The sequence below is a fragment of the Periplaneta americana genome, chromosome 13, assembly GCF_040183065.1.
Source record: "Periplaneta americana isolate PAMFEO1 chromosome 13, P.americana_PAMFEO1_priV1, whole genome shotgun sequence".
NCBI lineage: Eukaryota > Metazoa > Arthropoda > Insecta > Blattodea > Blattidae > Periplaneta > Periplaneta americana.
The window spans coordinates 101,953,912-101,979,064 of record NC_091129.1 but is presented as its reverse complement, the minus strand read 5'-3'; the positions used below and the strand labels follow the sequence as shown (position 1 = coordinate 101,979,064).

The following is a 25,153-nucleotide window of genomic DNA, read 5'->3' as shown; positions in this document are numbered from 1 at the left end:
AAATTCACACATCGAGGGCAGACATACGTGACTGAATTGAATTTTAGAAAAAGATAAATCCGAAGCTAAGCGACCTAGCGTCTGTAGCGCAATGCGGGCCTGATGCTGACATAGCCTGGTGAGTACCGAAATCGGCGATCAGAAATAAAATAGGCTCAGTTTTCTGTATAATATAACACGAATAGAGAACTTTCATGCGTGCTTTGTAAGTCTCTCAATAAATTTTTGTTCCAACCGAGAAAGATCACGGAGAGAAGTTTCCAGACATTTTCGTCGCTAAGCATCGAGTTTACTCTTCAGATATCTTAGAGATTAATAAGGGTCCAAATGAATTAAGAGTCTATTCCAGATGGGAGTGAATATATATCTATTGTTTTCTTGTTTATTTCAATTAGACGACTTACTACATGCTAACCACACAATCACCAAATTGAATATCTGATGTTTCTGTACAATTTGTAAGCGTATCTTCATTGGATATTAATACGCAATGAATACAATTCTTGAGAAAAAAGAAGAAAAACGAAGAGAATAAAGGGAAGGAACGGGAAGAAATTACGGAGAAAAGGGGGAAGAATAAATTAGAAGACATGAAATTATTCAACATATAAATCTAAAGGTAGGAGAGATGTCGGGCTTTCCAAGGAAACGATGAACCTGAAACACTGTGAAGACAGTACAGGCAACTTTGTCTAATCCCTGTTATGAAGATGATGAATGTTTAATTATATATTTTAAGAGGATGTAACAAGTTTTCCCGTCTAATCCCTCACCTTATCTCGCCAAAAAATTGTATAGCTCATGAGTTGGACATTACGAAAAGATCAAGAACGTAGAATTGTAGCCAGCGAAATGAAGACATAAGGAAAGAATTAAAAATGGAAAGTTTAATCCAGACGATTAACAATTATAGAACTAACTGGATACAACATGTAGACCGTATGCCTGAAACACGCATAACAAAAGCTGCTCTACAGTATATGCCTAGAGGAAGAAGATCGCTGGGAAGACCTAGAAAGAGATGGCGAGATCAGTTGTGAGGAGACGTAACAGGCCATTCGAGAGGCCTAATACTTGTTTGAAGATGATGATGGTGATGATTATTACGACAAATAAACGACACTAAGTTTTTCATATTACTACATTTACATTTATTTTTAAAAGTTTAAGCGACTTTTGTGATACATATCAAATATTGAGAACAATAATGTAACTTTAATTCAAAACAAGAATGTAACTTTTATTGTTACGACAATAATCACTTTCTATAATTGAATGTAAACACTCCCGTCAACAATGGGATTTCCACTTCACACAGTAACACGGTATTCGTTATTGCACTCCACAGACGACAATGACAATTTACTTGGATTATTGAGAACAACTATGTACTGCTAATCTTAACTAATGTTCACAAAGCACTATTTACAAATCAGAACTGTCAGTTCACAGTTCGTTTGCCTTGGCTAGTTCTTCTAGCTCAGTCACTCGAGTTCACAGTACCTCGAACCCCAGACCTTCCGAGACAGTCCACTGAACTTCGAACTCAGGTCCCCCAACTGCGGTCCACTGCACTCAAACTCAGGACTTTCGGCTCCCACAGTTACGGAGACAACTCAAGTCGAACTCCGGTCTCGAAGCTGGCTTCACTGCTACACAAGACTGCCTTGCTGTCCAAAACTAGCAACGACTGCAACTAACTAACTGCTCTCTTCGAAGGCTGCTCGCTTTTTACAAGTTAAGCCATACTTTCCAGAAACCACGATTTCGGGATCATTCTCGTCGTTACAACAATCAGTTCGCCTGGCTTCCAGCTCCCCCCTTTTCCTCGCACAGCACATGCCCTCCTTCTGCCAGTCGCGAGATCGAATCTCACGTGGCTGTCACAATAATTTGATAGTCGCCGTAAAAATAAAACAGAAAGGTAAGGGCGAAACTACAAACAGCGGTACACGGCATTATTAAAAGGAACAGTTTTGGTTGTTACAGACTACAAATATGTTGCAATAAAATAAAATATGAACAATAAAGAAAATTGTGACTCTGTTCTATATGTCATATTTATACTCACATTTGGTTTCCGTTTACAACAGGAAAATGGTACGCCGCACGCTTCTCTACTACCCACGTCTTTTGACGAGCAATTGAAGTAGTTGTTGCGATCCCAGTCCTTAGGGCCTTCTATTCCGCAACACTGCAGCTGTAACATACATTAAAATATATAGTGCATTAAAAACGTTCAATATTTTGAGAAGTGGTAGTAGTAATCAAAACAAGACAAAAAAAGTATAATAAACATGCGTCTTAAAATTAATATCTTCCGAGATATGAGTGCTTATTCAACAGCACAGTGGATGCTCAATGTGATTTGCATAAAAAAAACAGCATTCAATATTCCGTGACGCAATAGTAGCATGTTAATTAAAAAAAAAAACAAGAAAACAAAGTTTAACAGATGTGGGTCCCAAAACAAAATTTTGTACGAAATAATATTGATTATTTAGGGTGCTATTCATAGACATTTCGCTAGCCCGCGCTACGAGCGTGCTAAACTAGCCCTGGCTATCGACTGGTTACTTGTACGGGATTCATATCATATCATATCATATCATATCATATCATATCATATCATATCATACCATATATCATATCATATCATATCATATCATATCATATCATATCATATCATATCATATCATATCACATCATATCAAGGGTCCAGGGGAAAAATCTGCTAAGTCACATTGTACTGTTTTTACAGGAGAGAAAGTTAAAAGTTTCAAGGTCCATTACATTCTATTGTCTCTGAGGTATCATTCTTCAAATATTTCTGGCTTAATCAAGTTTTTACTCTGTACAATTAAACCACAGAAATCTCTACTGCCTGAGGTATTACATGGCATCCAAAACAAAAAATTGATAATTTTAGACTTAACAGGTCTTTTCCCCCTGGACCCTTCATATCATATCATATCATATCATATCATATCATATCATATCATATCATATCATATCATATCATATCATATCATATCATATCATATCATATCATATATCACATCACATCATATATCATACCATATCATATCATACCATATCATATCATATCATATCATATCATATCATATCATATCATATCATATCATATCATATCATATCATATCATATCATATCATATCATATCATATCATATCATATCATATCATATATCATATCATATCATATATCACATCACATCATATATCATACCATATCATATCATATCATATCATATCATATCATATCATATCATATCATATCATATCATATCATATCATATATCATATACCATACCATATCTTATCATATCATATCACTAACACTGGTTTATGAATACGAAAAATGTTAGCTCGCTGATCATCCACCGGAAGCCTGCGCTAAGAATGTCTATGAATACGGCCCTTGGTGGCTAGGAGCGGGTTAGGGACGACCCTTCAGCAGATCGGCTCGACAGTGGCCTATTGTGCACACCTGTGGAGTAACGGCTAGCGTGTCTGGCCGCGAAACCAGGTGACCCGGGTTCGAATCCCGGTCGGGACAAGTTACCTGGTTAAGGTTTTTTTCCGGGTTTTTCTCTCAACCCAATATGAGATAATGCTGGGTAACTATCGGTGCTGGACCCCGGACTCATTTCACCGGCATTATCACCTTCACTTCATTCAGACGCTAAATAATCTGAGATGTTGATACAGCGTCGTAAAATAACCCACTAAAAAAAACAAACTCCGCATTATGGGATGACTGAGAATCAGGTGTACCAACACACCGGTCGCATGAGACCCCTCACCCGCTCACCTAATGGGCCCCTACATCTCCCGCCTTAAGTTCAAACGGCCAAGATGACCAAGCAGCACAGGATCCATTCCGACTGCTCTTCTAAGGTGTCGAAGTGCCCTCGTAAGTACTCATAAGGAATGAACATTGGTAGAGATATTGCGAAAAGCCTGGAACCCAGAGACGGTTTCGGAGAGGACGTCCCTCCCTCAAGCGGACGAAGACATGCGTCATCACCTGAATATGCCTATGGAATGAGATGATAAAGATGAATGATGATATGAAATCTAAATTATTTTTCTACAGGGAAGAGAAAGGGAAATGGACTGTGGCAATGAAAATTCCAACCCGACATTTCCCTAAATAACTGTGGAAAACCACTCAAAAACCACAGACAGGTTGGTCGGTACGGGGATTCGTACCGCGGACCTTCTGAATGCGAGTCCTGTACGGAACGCATGAGCCATCTCGCTCGGTTTGTGTGGAATAAGAACTTTGAAATTCGTATTATAAGAACAGGATATATTTTAATGTGAGCTCTTTGCTTGTTTCTTATTGGGTAACAAGATGTGATTCCCTAAGACAGTGGTCGTCAGCACTCACTGAAATGGGTAACGGGTAAGAAGTGTATCGCACTGTGCACCATCGTTCAGAAGGGAGAGGGAGGAAGCATACCCGCCAGCAGCCACGGATGCACGCCATTGCAATGTCTTATCCGCGGGTAAGATACGCTAGCCCGAGGGTGCACTGTACTGATGACAGCTGCCCTAAGATATAGGGCAGAAGGATGCTTTACAATGAAAGGATATCACATTGAGCACCTCCTATGGTGTTGATGAATAAGTACTCATCTCGGACACAATGTTTATTACACATTTTTGTCTTGTTTTGATGAATGTTACTTATTTAATGGAAACTACATTAAGCATCTATTGTAGATGTTGAACAAATACTGTATCTCGGAAGGTATTAATTGAAGGGCCCAAGTTCATGAGACTTTTTTTCGTCTTGTTTTGATGAACGCTTTTTTAATACCCTGTACAGGTAAAACGATTCCTAAGATTTAAATATCTTACATGCACAAGAAATCTACTTCATTAATGCTGAAGATTATATAATATTGTATCCTAAAAGAGTAACTGTAGGAGAAAACAATGTCTGATTCAAAAGAGGTTGACGTTGGAGTTTTTCCACTGCTGGTAAAAGACTAATAGCCTATATTAATTGTCAATCACCGTAATATACTTGGTACGGAAATTATCTATCAGTTACTCCAGAAGCCATTGCTTAAAGTTAGTGCTGTTCATTTCGTGGTGGTAATGATCTGTTTTATTCTTCGCCTTGAAAATGAATAGCGCGCCATCAATAAAACCGTAGCTGTCTCCGACGTTGAGCGATAATTATCAGTAGTTCGCCAGCACTGTCGTAAAAGTTAACACCAGAGACATTTCGCTTTGCCAGCATTTTCATAGGGTCACAAGCCCCGCTATTCGAATTCTGGGATAGTACTAATTCAAAGGGCCGCGGCACTTCTCCTTCCAAATTCTAATTAACCATTCATCACTTCTCATACATTATCATAACGTCTATCGCGATAGGCCTGCCATCTATACGGAAAGTTTCGCAAGCGGCAAAACATGCCTTCTGGCCACATGACGGCGAATCACAATACTGTGAAGGAATCAGAAAAAAAAAAGTTTATGTATCAATGCTTTATTTAAATATGCAATACATCTTTTACACAGGGACATCATTTTATTTTTACTTCAATTTTTATTGTACCTGAGTTTTTGAATGTACTTCACTCCCACCCCTTCTACTAATGAAGCTCAACCGTCCTCCACACACATCCAAGACCGCATATACAGTCATAGTAGCCTTACGGTCATAGTAAACAGTACGTTCCAAAAATATGTTCGCGTTTTCCAGTGACGAAAGAGCTTTCAATATTGAATCATTTTCGCACAGGTACTGTCGTCCATTTGCCTACGTCGTATCCCGGTTTCCCCCACCAGCTTTTATTCGCCAGCTAGTGGCTGGGTTGTCTTAGCTCTTTTCTGAGAACATTAATTTCTGTTAGGAATTGGACGTCTACGTAATATTATACAACTCTTTAAAATAACTTAAATAAAAGGGCCTCGTTAAGTAATTAATTGTCACGTAATTTCCCCCCTTTCTACGACCCTACGACATAACAACTTGGACGGACAGTAGATAGTATGTCTGAGTAATTTTATCTTTTCGGATCGGGCGGAAGTGAAGATTGAATTTACAGTACGTAAGGTCTCTTTTATGGAGTAGGTACAGAATTATTTCAACATGAGTTACTGATACGAAGTACGAACCTGGTAATTGGAATTACGTACAATAGTCTATAGTGCGATAATATGCACATAAGAACTGAAGTCTGTATCGAAATGAACGGCCACCATTTTCAAAAATGTGTTTCAATATTCATATTATGATTATTTTTCAATTTAACTTCATTCTCTATATTGTACGCTAATATACTGTAGACAGTATAATATACACTGCATAATGAATACGTCCACATGGACAGCTCAGTTCGTGAGTAAAAACACTCATTGTTAATACTGTACTGTTTTTTGATTCAACAAAAACCCAATGAAAATTATCAAACTCAAAATCGCGATATTTCCTAGTTTACGTAAATGGATGAACTACTTTTCTTCCCTCCTATACCTAGTAAAGTGATTTGTTTGTACATTACGCCAGTATCATCGAACTCCAGTCGTGGAAGGGGGTAGCGAACGGCGTTGATCCAAAGGTATAGCCAGATTAATATTAAAAATGTTAGTAAAAATAAAATGATGTTCCTGTACAGCTATTTGTAAAAGTAGTTCTTCTAACGCTAGAGAAGCGTGTTAAAAATAGATTATTACAAGGCAGCGTGCGAAAAGTACTTTTAACACTAGTGCAGAAAGTATTTTAAACATTTTCAATTGTTTGCGCCATTATCAATTTATTTCTTACTAAGTCACATGACAGTAATCACAGTCAAAAACGCGGTTCAAACAATTGCAGGTCTACTTTTAAAAATAAATGTTCTTGGTTAAGGAACGTACAGAAATAAAATAAATTGCTTCCACAACTATTTTATTGATAACTATATAAAACAATTGAAGAATTAAATTTAATTATAAAAATGGTCTCGTTACGCAGACATCCCTACTCACAAAATAAAATGTAATTTTTAACAATTGTATAGTAAATAACAGGGACGAATGCTAGTCATGAAAGTTAGGCTTGCTCTTTTATTCATAGGGGAAGATGGGAGGATATAATAATTCATAATTAATAAAAATAATCAGACCCACATAAATAATCTATTTTATAATTATGAAATCATTATGAGTCATGGATCATATTCGCTTATCAGATGTAGAAGTTCGATATAATATAACAAACATGGCCAACAAAACAGTTTATTTAGTTTTTTCGACCCTGCCAACTAATGCATATTGTTGTATTGAGTTGCACTGAACCAGCGCACATATTCTCTATAATGTCTGTTTTCTCTTGAATAGTCCTTCGGGAAAATGGATTTAATAATAATGGTTTCAATAATACACAATTCCGAACTCATTGCAACACTTCAAATTGATGGTTAAGAATTAATAATACATGCATTCCGCTCATACAATTACATTGCACTCGCAGATCACAGTACATTCACTGGTAAAAGCTGCTGCCAATACTGCTCTGTGTAACGTTAAATAGTCGTGGTGTAGCTCTCGGACCAGAGCTTCATACACCACATAACAGAAGCATGTGCTCCTAGGACGGAGTAAGGAGGAAGGCACTTGCGAGCGCATCATATTCTCGCTATTTCTACGTCTTTCCTGTAGCTCCGAAAAACGAGCAAGCGTTGCGGTGTGCAACCTGCGGATGATATTACGCCTATATAGTATTCCAAAAATCAAAATAAATATTAATGTACGTAATCCTATTTTGAGAAATACACATTCTACGAAAATATAGCATAGCATGCCCTGAGAAATCGCCCCTGGTAAATAACTATTCTTTCTCGCATTACTTTGCGATTTTCCTCGAACAAGAGGCGCTAGAAACAACAGTATCATTTATTTCAATTAACACATAACTTTTATTCTTATGTTTCCGAAACTATCTCTAGCGACGTTTAATAGTTTGTTCAAAGCTGAAACTTCTTTCTGAATAATATAAAATTCATGTATCTTTCTCATTTAAAATACAGAGGCGCACATTATCGACAAGACTGAGTGGTGCTCTCTGTCTATTGATATCGATTTTTCACTTCCTCATTTTTTATAATTAAATTTGATTCTTAAATTGTTTTATATAGTCTATTACTAATACTAAATCTGCAGCCGAAATTTTTCTGGTAATTTTCGATTTTCCAAAAATAATTAGTCCTAACATATATAATTAACCGCCCTGAAACCGAAAATAGCTTTTTTGAAATTTTTGTTTGTATGTCTGTCTGGATGTTTGTTACCTTTTCACGTGATAATGGCTGAACCTATTTATATGAAAATTGGAATATAAATTAAGTTCGTTGTAACTTAGAATTTAGGCTATTTGGCATTCAAAATATTTTATTTGAAAGGGGGGTTATAAGGGGGCTTGAATTAAATAAATCGAAATATCTCCCTTAGTATTAATTTTCATGGAAAATATTACATAACAGAAGTTTCTTTAAAAATAATTTCCGATAAGTTTTATTCCACGCAAAACTTTGATAGGACTGATATTTAATGAGATAAATGAGTTTCAAAATTACAATAACAAAGCCATCTAAGGCGGTGTAATGAAATAAAAACAAATGACTTCGTCTATAAGGGGCCTTGGACAACAACAATCGAAAGCTATGAAACATAGCCTACAGAGAATGTTTCTGTGTTTGTATGAAGTAATATCGGAAACTAAATTAACCGATTTGTATAATTAATTATTAATTCACCATTGGAAAGTGTAGTTTCTCTAGATGGACATAATGCTATGATGTTATTACAGTAACTTCTGAGTGAATCGAGGACAAGTAAGATTGAAATAGCTTCTTACACACAGAAAACTTGATAGGCATTCGTTTCCTGTATTTCCTAAAATAATTTTTATGACCAAATGAGTGGTCTCTGAATCAAAATGATCGCATTTTAATTTTTTAATACAATTTAAGTAACATAATAAACGATTTATCCTTCTATCAAACACGAATGTTCCCTGGATCAAATGTCCTATTTTAATTATGTAATTACTTTATATTTATTTCTAACGGGTGCAGCGGAGCGCACGGGTACGGCTAGTTATCAATAAAATAGTTATGGAAGCAATTTATTTAATTTGTGTACGTTTCTTAAGCAAGAACAATTATTTTTAAAAGTAGACCTGCAATTGTTTGAACTGCGTTTTTGACTGTGATTAGTTGATTACTGTCGTGTGACTTAGTAAGAATTAAATTGATAACCGGCGCAAACAGTTGAAAATGTTGAAAATACTTTCCGCACTAGTGTTAAAAGTACTTTTCGCACGCTGTCTGGCATCGAGGAGATGGACGGTAAAATGCTGGTTAGTTGCAACGCCGCGCATGGCTCTGTACTAGAAACTGTACGGCCCGGTTTCTTCAACCTTTGTTAAATTATAACAGTGTGTTATTCCATTTTAACTGTAAACTTAACAGTTGAAGCATTTTTTCAACTACTGTTAGTACTAACAGGCTGTTAAAACCTATGTTAATTTAACCGCCCAATTTCATGCAGTTAAATCATTTAACTTTCTGTTAGCATAGAAGTATCCAAAATGGCTGGTGTGTTAGATGCTGAACTTCTACAGTGTATCTGGATTGTTTAGAAAATGATATCCATGAATACATAAACAGAGGGATTGATTTCTGTGATTTGACAGACCAGAAGTTCATACAAAGGTATAGGCTATTTTCTGCCAAGCCTCACTTTTCGCTTTCAACTTAGATCCGTTTATTTGTTTATTCTCATTAATTGGTATATACTGCGAAATAATTTCCAGCAGAAGGTTTCTTTCGAACGAAGAGAAATTAGTCTCACGATTTCATTTTGTTCCAGTATTTTCCATTTCAGAACAGCAATACCAATATGCCCCTCCACGCTATTGTGATACAGACGAGGAAAGAAGCAGAAATCAAACCTGAGAGAATAGAAAGACTTCTATCCTCTCTGAATCAAACAATGGAAACAAGTGAGAATCGCAATTGTCAGAGTTCAGAAAACAGAAGTGAGCCTATACTTGGTTATAGGTTATGGTTAAACTCTAGAATCTCTGGTCATAACAGAGAGTTAACAAACAGAATGTTAAAATGTGAATTGTAAAGTTGAAGAAACGCAATATTTTTAACAGCAATTCATACATTTAACTTACAGTTAATTAACGCTATGTTAGGTGCATTTTAACAAAGATTGAAGAAACCGGGCCTACGAGTTTTATTAAGCGTAAGTTATATGTGTTCGAAACCGGGAAGCTCATTTGTGGGAGCCCTATATTATCAAATGGAAAATTATCTTCACTGATAGCTGGAGATAGATTTATATGAATTATAAGATTTAATCATTATGCACGAGTATCAATGATCTGTAACAATATTTAAAATAATCATGCTTTTAATTTATGATAACTTTCATACTACCTATGTAGATAAACTCTCGCATGATTTTACGACTAGGTATACAATAAATATGGTAATAAATTAGGCATACCGGCAATAGTTCATCAGTGACAGAAGGAACTATTTGAATTAACAAAATAAAATGAATGCCGAATAATGCACCTACTGTATATCTGTGGTGTGAAAATATAGCAGCTATCAGTCCACAATCAACATTCAGCTGTATGTTGCGATCTCTTCATGCATAGAATCAATTCTGTGCATCCACCTCGTTAGTCTATATTTCATACACGTAACTGAATTCTTTATTTCACTGTAATTCATATTTACACAACAGTTTAATACAAATTAACTGCACTTCCCTTCTATATGTAATTTTTATACAATTTTAGTGATGTTCTCCATTTTAATGAATGAATTTAAAACATTACAATAAAGTATAGCAGAAAACACACACACCTCATAACATAATAGCATTTAGCCCACGTTCGGTTACATTGCAGAATATTAAAAGAGGACCATGATTCGAACCCCGTTAAGGGGAGGCAGAGGTGAAATTTTCGAACAAAACTGAAGAGAAAATGAAAATTTGGTTTTTCCAATTTTTATTATCTTTATTTTCATATTCCGATGTTAGTTTTTGATTTTGTGCCCTTTAAAAGTATGAAATTAAAACCAAGATAACTATATTACTATATTATTCCCATAATAAACTAATACTTATCATTATTTATATACCTTCTCTGAACATATAAATAAAAAGAAATATTGAAAATTTCTTACAATATGGTGCATGGAGCATTTTATATCAAACGATATAAAGTTTTATAAAATTGTTAATATTTACAGAACTATCGTACCGTACTTGGAAAGTTGAAACTTGGTATGTCCATTACTAATAACATACTTAGTATCCATGATCAATTTCAAACAAATCGGATAAATTTTGTGGATTTTGAAATATTCACCTCTGCCTCCCCTTAAATCAAGTGAAGTTTTTCCTAATATTTAGCTTTCTTCTGCCTGTTCCATACCACATTTGCTCAATTACCGATGAGGCTTTCAAATGCAAAACTCGCCTTATCCAGGTAAAGTGATCTGTCACAAACAGGAAAAACCGTTATGAATATGGACAGTTTTGCATTTGATAGTAGTTTTCTGAGCTCTATGGAAGAGGAATTAGACAAGACTTGCACAAACCGACTATATCAGCAGATAGAGAGCTGCAAGAAGTACAACATCCCACAGGTAATTAACTCATTTTTTTTTAATTTTGGATAAGGCGAGTTTTGCACTTGATAGCTTCATTTATCTGATACTGAAGAGATTATGTAACCGTGGTAACTAACTAGCTATGTTGACTGTCTATTATTAAAGCGGACGAATTCAGAGAGATTCTACAGGTGTAATCACGTGATCCTGTGAACCAAACAACTTTATTCAGAAGGTAGCCTATACATTGACCCTTAGGGCAAAAATCCACATCTTCTACCTAATGTCTTTCATTCTTTAGTGATATGAGCCTTGAGGGTAATCTAAACAATTTATATCACTAAAACGTGAAAAACAAAATTTCGGGCCAAAAAATTAAAAAAAAAGTTGGATAGATCTCACTTAATTACGAAATGACTTAGAGAGAAATTACCTTTACAAACATGATCCCTTACATATGGAGAATGTTACATAGTAAATTTAGTTATCTATCTTGAACCATTTAAATATACTAGCCCAAATTCTGGTCTGTATCTCATCAACTTTTAAAATCATCCATTCGAAATTTTTAAAACATATTAAGGAAACTCTGATCAACATAACCTGTAGATTTTAATATTCTAGTAAACATACAAATAAATATTACAACATACAACATATTCTGTATATAATTTTTATTAAAATATTGCAGAAAAATCTTGCGAAAAATTAATCTTAAACTTTCTGGAATATGAAATTAATTTGATAACTATTAAGAAAATGAAGACCTTGGCATTGTTGCAATAAAACAAATGAACATTTTAGACTGGCACATAGTATTAAAACGCTTTATTTTGAATTCCATTATTACGTATTTATTTTGAAGATTATTATAAACATAATTATATTAGACTTTATTTTGAACTAGGTATTATTTATTTGTAGGCATTTCAAAATTACACATTATTGTAGTCGCAGTGAAAGAAACAACTTCTGGCGTTCTAGTACAGAGCCAAGCAATCAGCATTTCCCCGTACCTCTTCTCGATCACATTCAGCTGGAGGGCGGGAGAGTGGACGGGCAGGCAGATGAGCGTGGAAGAAACGTTAGAAATATGTATGTGTAAGTGATGTCCACTTCTTGTGTGGCACCAGAAAGGCGAGTGACGTATTCAGTTCCCATTAACTGACGTATTCGAGGAGCGTATGGAAGGGAGTTCAAAACTATACTAAGTTATGGAGCTGTCAAAAGTTGCTTCTTTCTTTGTTACCACAATTATTAGACTTCATTGAGAACTCGTTTTCAAAGTAATTAATAGTACAATATTGTTATAATTAATGACAGTTCCAAATTGACCTTACGTGCTTTGTGTAAGCGTTTGATTGCTAGCATTTCCTCTTAAACTTTCGACCATGTTTGAATAAAACAATTAAATTCATTGACAAAAAAAATCGACCGCCTATTAATTTTGAGCAGCTTAATACTATCAATGTAGTTCGATTGCCATTGGTTAACTGAGTATCACTAAGCTTAGTGATTGGCTAAAAACGTTAGCGTGGAATTACCATGGGAGCTTAAAATATCATATAACACATCAACAAACTAATATAGCGAACCAAAAAGCTACCTAATCATAGAAGAATCAAACAAAATTAACTAACCAAGTAAGTAGATAACTACTCAACCACATAACTCTAACACGAAAGAAAGGATAATCCACAGTTTGGATTACAGTAACAAGAATTATATATTCTTCAGGAAATATCAACTTTTTTAATACATTATATATATAAACATGGTTGTTTAAAATTATTATCAGCCTTATTCTCGTAAAACTTAACTCAAAGACTTACCCAATCTTCTTGTATCCAGTCTATAAGATTCTGTTGGTCAGGATCCTCTCTATAGTGGATGATGAATGCTTGAAAGCCCCCAGTAGCTTGGTTTTTAATCTGAAATTATGCGATACTTTTTAATGAGTTCAAAGGGCGTGATACTTTGAAATGCAAGTTGCAACAAACATTATAATGCAGCACCAGATGATAAAATATTAAGTCTCAGAAAGAAGATACAAAGACGAAATATTAATGTAGTCATTTGTCTTTTCCACATTCCAATATGTAAAATGATTGCATGGCATATAAAACTGTTACAAGAAACTTCGTTGTAATATAACACAAAGATGTGTAATAAATTGATGGGAGGAACAAGAAACAATATTTCATGGAACATTTAATTATTTTGACGTTCGCTAAACTTGTTACTGCCACTATATTACTTTGAACAATATTGGCAACGAAGTTCTTGGAAATTACTCAATAATAAACGCTCGGTAGTGGAGGGTTGGCATCTAGAATTAAAAAAACATGTCACAACACAAAAACAGTGACTAAATATATACTGAGAAATCATTCTATGAGACAAAAATTGAAGACAATAAACCTAACAATAATTTGTAATCTGACAAGCAAACATTCTGATAAAAAAAGTTTTTTTTTTCTTCCACCATGTTAATAATCTCAAAAAAAGCTTATACCAATTTTGGCCACTCGACTGCAATTACAAGGTCGTCCATAAAGTGATTTTCCCTGGGGCCGTTTATAGAAAAAAGCACAATTGTATGGAAAGATTTATTGACACAGATACAGCAATTGTTGCGCTATTTGTCAACATATCCCCCACTGGAATTGAGACATATGTCATACCATGGGATCAATTTTTGCATCCTTGTGTCGTAGAAGTCAGACACCTGAGATCGAAACCAGCATTTGATAGCCGTCTGCACCTCTCTCTCGATCCCATGATATGACAAATGTCTTAATTCCGGTGAGGAATATTTGAAAAAAATAGCTCAACAATTGCTGTATCTGTTCCAATAAATTTTTCCAATGAAATTGTATTTTCTTTCTGTTAACGGCCTATGGCGAATTAATTTTTTATGGCCCTCGTAATTGCGGTCGAGTGGCCAAAATTTGTATAAGCACTTCTTTTGATATTATTAACATGGTGAAAGAAAAAAAATAACTTTTTTTTTATCTGCCCCCATCAGAATATTTGCTTGTGAGACGATAATGCCAAGGCTTTCCAGGTTATCGATGTAGCTATCCCATCTGATAAAAATATAATTAATAAGCAACAAAAAAAACCACTGAATACAGATGGATCTCAAAGTAGAGATAAAACATGTGGCTACCACCATTCTAATTACCTTTAGTGCTGTGGGAAATGTTACTAAAAGGGAGAATAGCTTTCGAAAACCAAACTTTTATACATTGCAGAGTACAACAAAATTTCAGGCAGTGCTGATCATATTAAACGCAACACATGGCTTCCTTAGTAATCTTCGAAGCTGTAATGGTATAAATATTGTTCATTCTAAGGTACTGCCATTTTGACAGCTTAAAGTATAATAATAATAATAATAATAATAATAATAATAATAATAATAATAATAATAATAATTGGTAATAGTAATAATAGTAATCATAAATAATAGTAATAATAAGCCGTAATAGTAACAATAGTAATCGTAAATAATAGTAATAATTATTTATTTATTATTAATATTTGTATGCCGAACAACAGCCAGAGGCCAATTATAGTTCAGCACAATACACAAACAGAAGATACACAGGTGCAAAAATAAATAAATAATATCTTAAATCAAGACAAACATACATAAATACAACTGAGAACAAGAACAGTAAATACTAATAATCAAAACGAAACTATACTTTAAAAGGATCTAAATTGTGCCCATGCAAATTGGTATATTTTATGCATCTACAGACTGGAGAAAGTGATTTTGAATTTCTGTTATAACATTTTTTTTTTTAAATCTTAAACCCTTTGTAGGAATACGAAGGCTGATATTGTTTATGATAGACTCACAATCAATATCACCCTTGATCACTTTGCAAAAAACTGATAATCAAGATTTTGACGTCTAGAATAAAGGATCAACTGTTAAAATATTCACAGGTAATCTCATAATTGAAGTCAGAGGAATTGGGTATAAATCGAAAAGCGCATAAGGAAATAAATTTTCTTTGAATATTTTCCAATTTAACCGAATCAGTTGAAGTAATGGAATTCTAGGCTACAGATGCATATTCAAGTTTAGATCGAACCAAAGTAAAGTATAGAATTAGTAGAGACTCTGGAGTAGAAAAAGAATAAGCTATAGATCTTATTAAACCAAGCATTCTTATTGAATGATTATAAATATATTGAACATGATCATGAAAATATAATTTAGAATCGAGTAATACACCAAGATCTATAATAGAATTTTTTCCTAATAATACAGACGTTATTAAGAGAATAATTAAATTTTACGGAAGTAGTTTTTCGTGAATACGAAATGACAAAAGATTCTGTTTCATTAATTTTCATTCCATTATCGTGAGATCAAAGTTCAATAGAGTTAATATCACTTTGAAGAGTTTGGCAATCGGCAGGACTATTTATTGAGCGAAAGATTTTGAGATCGTCAGCAAATAACAGGCAGTTTGAACTTATTCTTTTACATATGTCATCTATAAACAACAACAACAACAATAATAATAATAATAATAATAATAATAATAATAATAATAATAATAATAATAATATAGTAGCAGGTTAAGAACACATCTACAAATAATTAAATGTGGAGTTAACTCTAAGACAAAATGAGGTAATGTATGTTAAGTCGTTAAAGAAAGAGAAGTAATAATAATTTATTTATAAGTTCTTACCCAGTCTTTGAAAATGAAACCCAATATGCCTGCCGTCATTTCCAGCAACAGCAAAATGGCCAGGAAGATTGCATACTGCAACACAGACAAAACTGTTTCAAAGGGACCGGATAGTGAGAACCACAGTCAGTCTGACTTTTATATAACCGAAACATTCATACCTCATCAAAGTCCTATTTGGGTCTTCATGAAATTCTCACTTATTGAAGCATTTGTACACATAATTTACAATGTAATTGAAATAGATACAATAATGCAATGTATGCTATTTAAAAGAGGAAGTTTCAAGTATTACTCCGTCATATCTGATACCACATTCTTATATTATATTATATTGTATTTTGACTTATCTGAATACAATCACAATGTTTTCTAGGATAATAGGGTACATATTAATTATTTCGCGTATGTGCAATGATGAAAGGATAAATGTGTACTCACAGCTGCCAGCAAGCATGTGTTTTCACGCAGCGCGCCGACACAGCCAGTGAAACCTATGATGAAAGTCACAGTTCCTGTAAAAGAAGAAAATGAATTATCAGGGACGCTTGGAAAGCTCAGGCGAGGGCTAGAGATGGATATACATACAGGTACATACATTATTAACGAGTGAATAATTAGAAACTGGAAACTTTTCTGTTGCCAATGAAACAAGCTGCTTCCTTCATTATTTACTGAATTCCATGTATACTGGCTATACTGCCAGTTGTTTGTGCAGCTATGTAAATCCACTGCTCTACACATGACATACTATTTAATTACATAAAGAAATAAAATATGCACAACTTTTCAATATTCATAAGCTAATTTCGTCGATTTTTACTCCAATCACATACCATAAAATCGGTAGCCTACAATTTTATTTCGTAACCTTCCTCATTATACGACTGATTCTGATTTATGAAAGCAAAGTTCTCTCGTTTTTATAGTCAAACAACTCGAAGCATAAAAAATTCAACACATAAAATATTAAACACGTTACTTCCTGCACCTTCTATATATGCTTTGAATGATTATCAGTCTAGATCAAAGGAATAACTGATTTTATGAGATTATTTTGTCAAACGAATCATGTACATTATCTCAATTTATAGTAACGTTATATATTTTGTCACATTTTATACGGAAGTGTACCTCGAAATAACTAAATTGGAACGTATTCTATTATCATTATTGACGTAGAATACATCTTTCCCTCACCAAATAGGAATACCTGTTCGAGGATCCGCGATGAAACAAAAAATTAATTCCAAATGCTTAGGTACTGCAGTATGTATTATGAGCCACTGTCCAATGCTAAAGTAATAAAATTCGTAGTTAGGTCATGAACCAATGTAACTTGTGTAGCCACACCCAATGATATCTTCGCTAAGGGCACGAGGGCGCCAAAAAAGCTTATAAAATTAGCCTTGCCGGCCGGCCTCTCTCAGTAATATCTCGGCAGCGAGAGGAGCTACAGATCTGTGCAGCCACTCGTTTGATTTGTAATCGCGAGTTCTACAATACTGAAGTGATAATACACACGTACGATATACTTTGAATTACCCATACTGAAAAATTTGTTGTGACTTAAGACTAGTTTCAGAATGTCGCTTCATATGAAGAGAAAATAATTAGACTGCATTCCCTTCATTAAATATTTCTATTATCATAGACCTATACTCTGAATTTGTAAACCGAAACAAAACTAAAACATTCAAACTAAACAAAACAAAAAAGAGAATATTCTCTAGTATTGCAGAAAATATACACATCGGAAATGTGGTATTTTAAAGAAAAGACTAGAAACAAACTCAGAGTTGTCGAAATGAACTACATGACAAGATGTTTACAACTAATGTGAAGAAATAGACTACGAAATGAACAAGTTTGGCCAAGTTACAGTTACACGTTCTATATTCAAGACACTAAAAAAAATACACCACTGCAACGCCTACCGGAATATAGGTGGCCAAAGAAAATTACAACAAAATGGTTCCCAGCAAGGAAAAGGAGACGAAGTAGACCGAATTTACTAGCAGCGCATTCGACAGAATCCCTCACCCTGTAGAAAAAAACTGAGGCCAGGGTTGATTGCGTGAATTACATGACATATGAAGGGTTCTGAGCCATAGTGGGCCAAGCGCCATTTAATAAAAAGGAGAAAGCAAGGGTTAAAGTTAAGTGAATACCATAGTTTAATGAAGATTGATATATAATTTAGTTTTAATGTGTATACTTTATATTATTTGCCATATGTTTGCATTGAATTATGGTAATAACTTCATTTTAACCCTTGTTTTCTACGGTTTTAGTAAATGGTGCTTGGCCCACTATGGTTCTGAATCCTTCATATATTTTACGTAGAAAAACAAATTTTTGCAGGATTTTCTAGGGGTTAACAAGTTATATACATGGAAGTAAATTAATAAATTAGATAATCTTCTATGTGCTTGAAGACTCTATGTTCCTCTATTTTTAATTATCGAGCCACAAAATGTAACAAAATGTATATTTTGCGCAGTTTTTATTTCCAAGTTTTGTGGGAATAAAACCAAGTTTATCATACAGTACAGTACGATTATTTAATGTATTACAGCAAGTTTTGAATTGATTACATTTTTATACATGTATGGTATAAATTACGCATTTTATGTGTATGTTACGCGTCGGTAAGAAATTAATTTTTTTACGCGTAACTTCCCAACTTGACTGAGGCACATTGAATAGAAAGCAGAACGAGACGGACTGCGTGCAAAAACAGTTACTCTTGTTTCCATAGTACCGCGAATGACGTCATTGTATTGAAATAATTTTATCCGTTCCTTAAAAGCCATTTGTAAGTAAGTAAGTAATGGTTCCACTTAAACGCTTCACCAGCAAATAGGGATTATGAAGAATGGACACTTCGCGTCGGTACCTTTGATGTAGCCGGACTGATTTCAATGACCTTCAAGCCAGCTAGAGTGTGAGATTCTGCTTTCTCCCTAGAGTTGGCGCTGACATCACACCAGCAAGCAGTCGACACAGCGGAAATATAACACATAATTAATACATCTAGGTACATTATGTACTCAAATAAAATAAATTGGATCCATAAAATAATAAATCCGTCATTAACTGTAATGTCTGGACTCTAGAGTTCCTTTATAATGAGAGTTGAGACGTTGACCCCAACAATTAAAATATGTAATGATTTGATAGCACTGAAAATGGAAAAACAAAACTCTTACGAGAAGTAAACCATATACCTATATTATATTATATACAAATATTAAATGAATTTGATACATAATTCTATAATGTATTATATTATTTTATAATATAATTTATTATATCTGAAATATAAAATATTATTATTACTACTAGTTTGTCATTGAGAAATAAGGAAAAGCTGTTAACATGAATTTATTTGAAGCAAAGCGTTACTGCATTATGAAATAAGGTAGGCGATGTTTGGATCCTGTGTCTCATCTCTATGCTCAATTATTATCTTAGCGTATGCTCGATTACACTAACCTCTAGCGCTTGAAAGTGGAACTAAACGCTGGCGCACAGAGAAACAAAACACAGGAAAATTCGCTCAGTGTCCATTCTTTGTAATCCCTATTCGCTGGCTTCACGTTAAAAGACAATCAAGTACGTACGTTTAACCAAAGGTCCCGGGTTCGATACCCGGCCCCGGAACAATTTTTCCCTCGAAATTATTCAATCAAGTAAACAACCCAAATCGGATTCAAACCCAAGTTCAAGCGCAATTTTTGACCACGAGCAACCCCCGTTTCTCCCAAATCTAGGTCGGTGTCTGGACGCAGTTACTTTTTAACATTATCTTGTTTGGATCCGTAATGCAGTATTAAAAATAATCGTTCGAAATCCTCCACAAATTAACAGTAAAATGCTCTTACTTGTAACCACAACCTAAATGCGTAAGAGGAGACTCCACTAAAAATCATGAAAATTTTCCAAAAAAATTTTATTGGGTTTTCCACTTTTTTACAATGTATATTTTCATACCCCAAAATGATGTAGTTCAATTCTGATTAAAAGTGCTTTATTTTTTTTTTTTAATTGAGATTGTAAGGGGGCTGGCATTTAAAGAGCTGTCAAAATTATTTTTTCATCAAAGAATTATTATTTTTTTATTTCCACAAATTTTCGATTAAAATTCTCGCAACTTTTTGTTCTAAAATTGGCTTCCTGAACTTACTAGATGAATGTAGCGGAGGAGAATTTTAATTTACATAAATATTCATTTTACTTTCAAATCCAATTTTCAGCAAGTTTATTTTTCTTGGTTCAGCACTAAGCTTTTATGCCAAATATTAATCACTCTGGATGAAATTTTTACTGAAAGTATTTATGAGGTAGCCGCGTGTTTCTATGCATTTATTTTGTGAGAAATGCTGCTACTTTATTTTATTCATATTTTCATAAATTATACGAAGAATAACATTTTTATAATTTCAAAATATATTTTCAAAGTGAATAAATGGGATATTTCATAAAATGAATACATGGAAATACTTCTCTATTATGTCTTGTGCATATAACGAGAAAACCTAAGCTTAAAAATTGATACATCTTGATTATACAAATTTTAACACTGTATCACTTCGGAATATGTATGATAATAACTTTCTTGTGTTAAATATTATTAACGTACCTTGTTAACATGTTACGACCTATTTTCGGTCATCTTCGGAACTGGTCGTTGTTGGTCTTGGCGCCTCTTGTTTCCTATGTGGGTGCGTTCGTAGTGTAGGCTTTTTGGTTGGATGTGCAGTATTTGCATGTCTGTGTTGATGTCTTTGTAGGTGTGGATGGCATTTGTGATGTGTTCTGCATATGTGGAGGTGTTTTGTAATTTTGTTATGGCTGTGATGTGTTACAAAACACCTCCACATATGCAGAACACATCACAAATGCCAACCACACCTCCAAAGACATCAACACAGACATGGAAATACTGCACATCCAACCAAAAAGCCAGCAACTCAACACACTAGAACAATACGAAATATACAGACACACGAAAACACACCCCAACGATATTCTCAACACACAACTCAATTTCAAAACCCATGTACTCTTTGACTCTACACTACGAACGCACCCACATAGGAAACAAGAGGCGCCAAGACCAACAACGACCAGTTTCGAAGATGACCGAAAATAGGTCGAAACATGTTAACAAGGTACGTTAATAATATTTAACGCAAGAAAGTTATTATCATATATATTCCGAACTTAAAAATTGAGATCTACTACTATAAACTTGGGTTTGAAAATATTTCTAAAAGTAACAGAAAAAAATAAAAAAGTCAAAAGCCAAGAACATTTGGGAGTTCAAAATATGGATTTTGTTGGTCCTTTTACACAATAAATATGCTCTCAAAATTTGATTGAAAAAATTATTAGGAAAACGGTTGTCATTTTTTAGTAGAGTGTTCCCTTAATCTCATAACAATCTCTTAAAGCGACAACTTTTAAGGTTCGATTTTATTAGTTTCTCAAGAATTTTAAAAGTAAAGCTTGAAAATGGAAATAGAACTTAAATAACTACAAAATAAACTCAAGCAAATGTTGTATGGAACATAGAACAAGGCAGGAAGATAAGAGTGTAAAAAAAATAATAGCTTATTATTCTAAAATACATGGTGAAAGGGAGTTAAACTAGCAAAAAGGGAAAAAGATGGGAGGATTATTAGATGTGCACTGCATACAGTAAGATAAAAAGTAGGTAACAGCCTCTTTGCGCTTAATTTTTTGCAGAAGGTCCACAGCACTGCAGAGATCGCATTAAAATCATACCGACCGCCCGTCCAAGCATCAGCACACGTGGATAGCTCGGAGTGGGTTAACTAATACCCAATTAAATTCCACATTATAAAGATAATATAAAATGATGAAGGATGGATAGAACAGAGAAAAATTCTCTCCAGCACCGGGACTCGAACCCGGGTTTTCAGCTCTACGTGCTGACGCTTTATCTACCAAATCCCGGTGCCGGAGAGAATTTTTCTCTGTTCTATCCATCCTTCATCATATAGTAACGCAGAATTCCTGCACGGAAAATAATTATGTACTCCGGTACATCACAATAAGATTATAAAAAGTAATACATTTATTAGACAATATAAAGATATGGATCTGTAGCACAATGCAAGGGAAAGTCTGTATAGGATAACATAATGTTACGGATATGTAGGACAGTATAAAGGTAAAGTAATCCCTGGGTTGACACCCCATGAAGGGCCAAGGTTAATATATAATATATTATCAATGGATAGTTACGAGTGCATTAATACCGTAAGAAGAAACAAGATAATACGGCTAACATTAAAGGCATTATACAGTGTTTGCAATACTACTACTACTACTACTAATAATAATAATCATAATAACAACAACAATAACAATAAATCTTCCTTCCGTTTCACCTCTTTCTTTTCTACTAACTTACAATGCAATGTGGTGTTGGGGAGGGTATATGGCTGTAGAGTGTACACCAACACTTGACAGGCACACATTGCAGATCTTATCACTGCTGAGACAACACAGGACAATAAACAAGGGATGAACTTCCAGTCCCGTGGATGGAAGATAAATCTCTTCCATTGTCCACGACAGGATGGAACGATGAATCGTTTGGATGGGAAGCTCTTACGCTATCCACAGAGTGAGGGCGCAGAATTCATTGATGGCGTGAGAAAAAAATATTTCGATGTCTGAAGGACGCAAAATATTCGCTGATAAAATTAGAACATTCGAATACATAGGCCTATAACTTGGCTATCAAGAATTGCGTCGAAAACATTCCTTGGACACATTTTAATTTAATTTCAACGTCTTGTACACGTACACATAAAATAGCCTACATAAAAAGAAACTATTTAATATTATATTTACTGGGTTTCGTTTAAGATTCTTGTGAAGCTATTCAATTTGACGGAAATTTGTTGAGAGAGAATGGGACGCGGAAATGGAAGAGAACGAACATTAGCAAGTAGCGGCGAATGGAGTCAAGTACCGGTAACGTTTGGTCAGTTCAGGAATTACTTCCTTTTTAAAGGCTAAATTACGACAGTTTTTATTAAAACTATTACTAATTTCCTTTACTTGGAGCCGGAGCGACGAGGGCTTTTAAAGGATTTTTTACGGACACTGAATTTTACTCATTCGTGCGATCCAGTGTTCGCTCACACCGGCGACACGCATACCTTTCAATTATATTTTACAATCTCAGAAGACTACAGACATAGAATCGGCTTTGTGCATAATATCGTAGTAATGGTTATTAGAGGAAAAAATTCGCTCCGGCGCAGGGGATCGAACCCGGGTCCTTGGTTCTACGTACCAAGTGCTCTAACAACTGAGCTACGCCGAAGATCAAAAAGATAAATTTACTCAGACATGCTAACTACTGTCAATCTAAGTGATTTTGTCGCTGGATCGTAGAAAGGGGGAAATTACGTGACAGTTAATTACTTTACGAGGCCCTTTTATTTAAGTTATTTTAAACAGTTGTATAATATTACGTATACGTCCAATTCCTAACAGAAATTAATGTTTTAAGAAAAGAGCTAAGACAGCCCAGTCACTAGCCTTTACAGAGGGGCGAGCAGAAGCGGGTGGGGGGGGGGAAACCGTAATGCGGCGTAGGCAAACGGACGACAGTACCTGTGCGAAAATAAGATTCAATATTGAAAGCACTTTCGTCACTGGAAAACGCGAACATATTTGTGGAATGTACTATACTCACTATCTCAGTACTGTTGATCGTAAAGCGACTTTGACTGCATACGCGGCCTTGGTTCTGTGTGGAGGATGGTTGGAAGTTTACTAGTAGAGGGGGTGGAAGTGAAGTACATTAAAAAACTCGGGTACAATAAAAATTTAAGTAAAAATAAAATGATGTCGCTGCATTCTGTAAGACCAAAAATCTATCTTTACATACAATATCGTAATGTTTACTGTTATGATCTTCAGCAAGTGACGTAAAGCGGTGTGCAAGATATTTTTAAGGCCACTGCTACGAATTACTACGAGTAAGTACAAGGTTAGTCTTTCATTTCATAACCTTCATTTAACTTTTGTCCAACGTAAAAACAAACTCATACAAACACACTTGACTACTACAGTTTCTTTAATTATTCATTTTTACACATATTCCACATCAGTAATTAACTAATGTGGCCACCATCTGCCTCTCGCACAGGACGCATTTTTACGTAGATTAAAGGAAAAGGTGCACAATGGAATGACGACTATTTCAGGAATACCGTTTATCCCGTTTTTTTAGAGATTCTGGCAACGCCCATGATTCTTAGGCAGAGACCTGCACAACGGCCCACCCCATGGGCTGCTTTCGCACTGCACCGCACTCGGCTTCACAGTCTCGCACGGAACAAGCTCGTGACGTCACCGCACTGGCCGGGCAAGGCTACTTGCGTAGCGGTTTTGTGCGGTGGGCTGGTACAAGGCATCGAACCCAAGTCTTCTCTTGTATCAGTTATTTACTGAGTTTGCGCGAGTTTGTGCCGTTCGACCAAAGATCAGCTACTGTTTCAAACGTTTTTCTTTTAGTTTTTGATTTCTGTTTTTCAAGATGAGTCCAAATAATGAAGTATCGCAAATAAAATACAGTCTCTGTGATGAATGTTTTCCGGGCTGAAATGTCGTGGTCTACTGGTAGACTGGGAGAACCTTCACCACAGACACCGGCCGTGGAAGCACACATTCTAAAATATAGCCTCTCTAGGAAAAAAGTATTGAAGGATAAAATCTCTGC

The 25,153-nt window shown here is 34.9% G+C and overlaps 1 protein-coding gene across 1 annotated transcript in view; it reads right to left on the bottom strand.

Moving 5' to 3' along the window:
• Positions 1–25,153, bottom strand: part of Tsp26A (Tetraspanin 26A) — a 279,049-nt gene that overhangs the window by 25,230 nt on the left and 228,666 nt on the right. Inside the window, exons 4-7 of the mRNA XM_069842782.1 lie at positions 16,822–16,895; positions 16,381–16,455; positions 13,495–13,593; positions 2,072–2,200 (exon numbers count right to left, since the gene is read on the bottom strand). Coding sequence (XP_069698883.1) covers positions 2,072–2,200; positions 13,495–13,593; positions 16,381–16,455; positions 16,822–16,895 — 377 coding nt within the window. The remainder of the gene's footprint in view (positions 1–2,071; positions 2,201–13,494; positions 13,594–16,380; positions 16,456–16,821; positions 16,896–25,153) is intronic.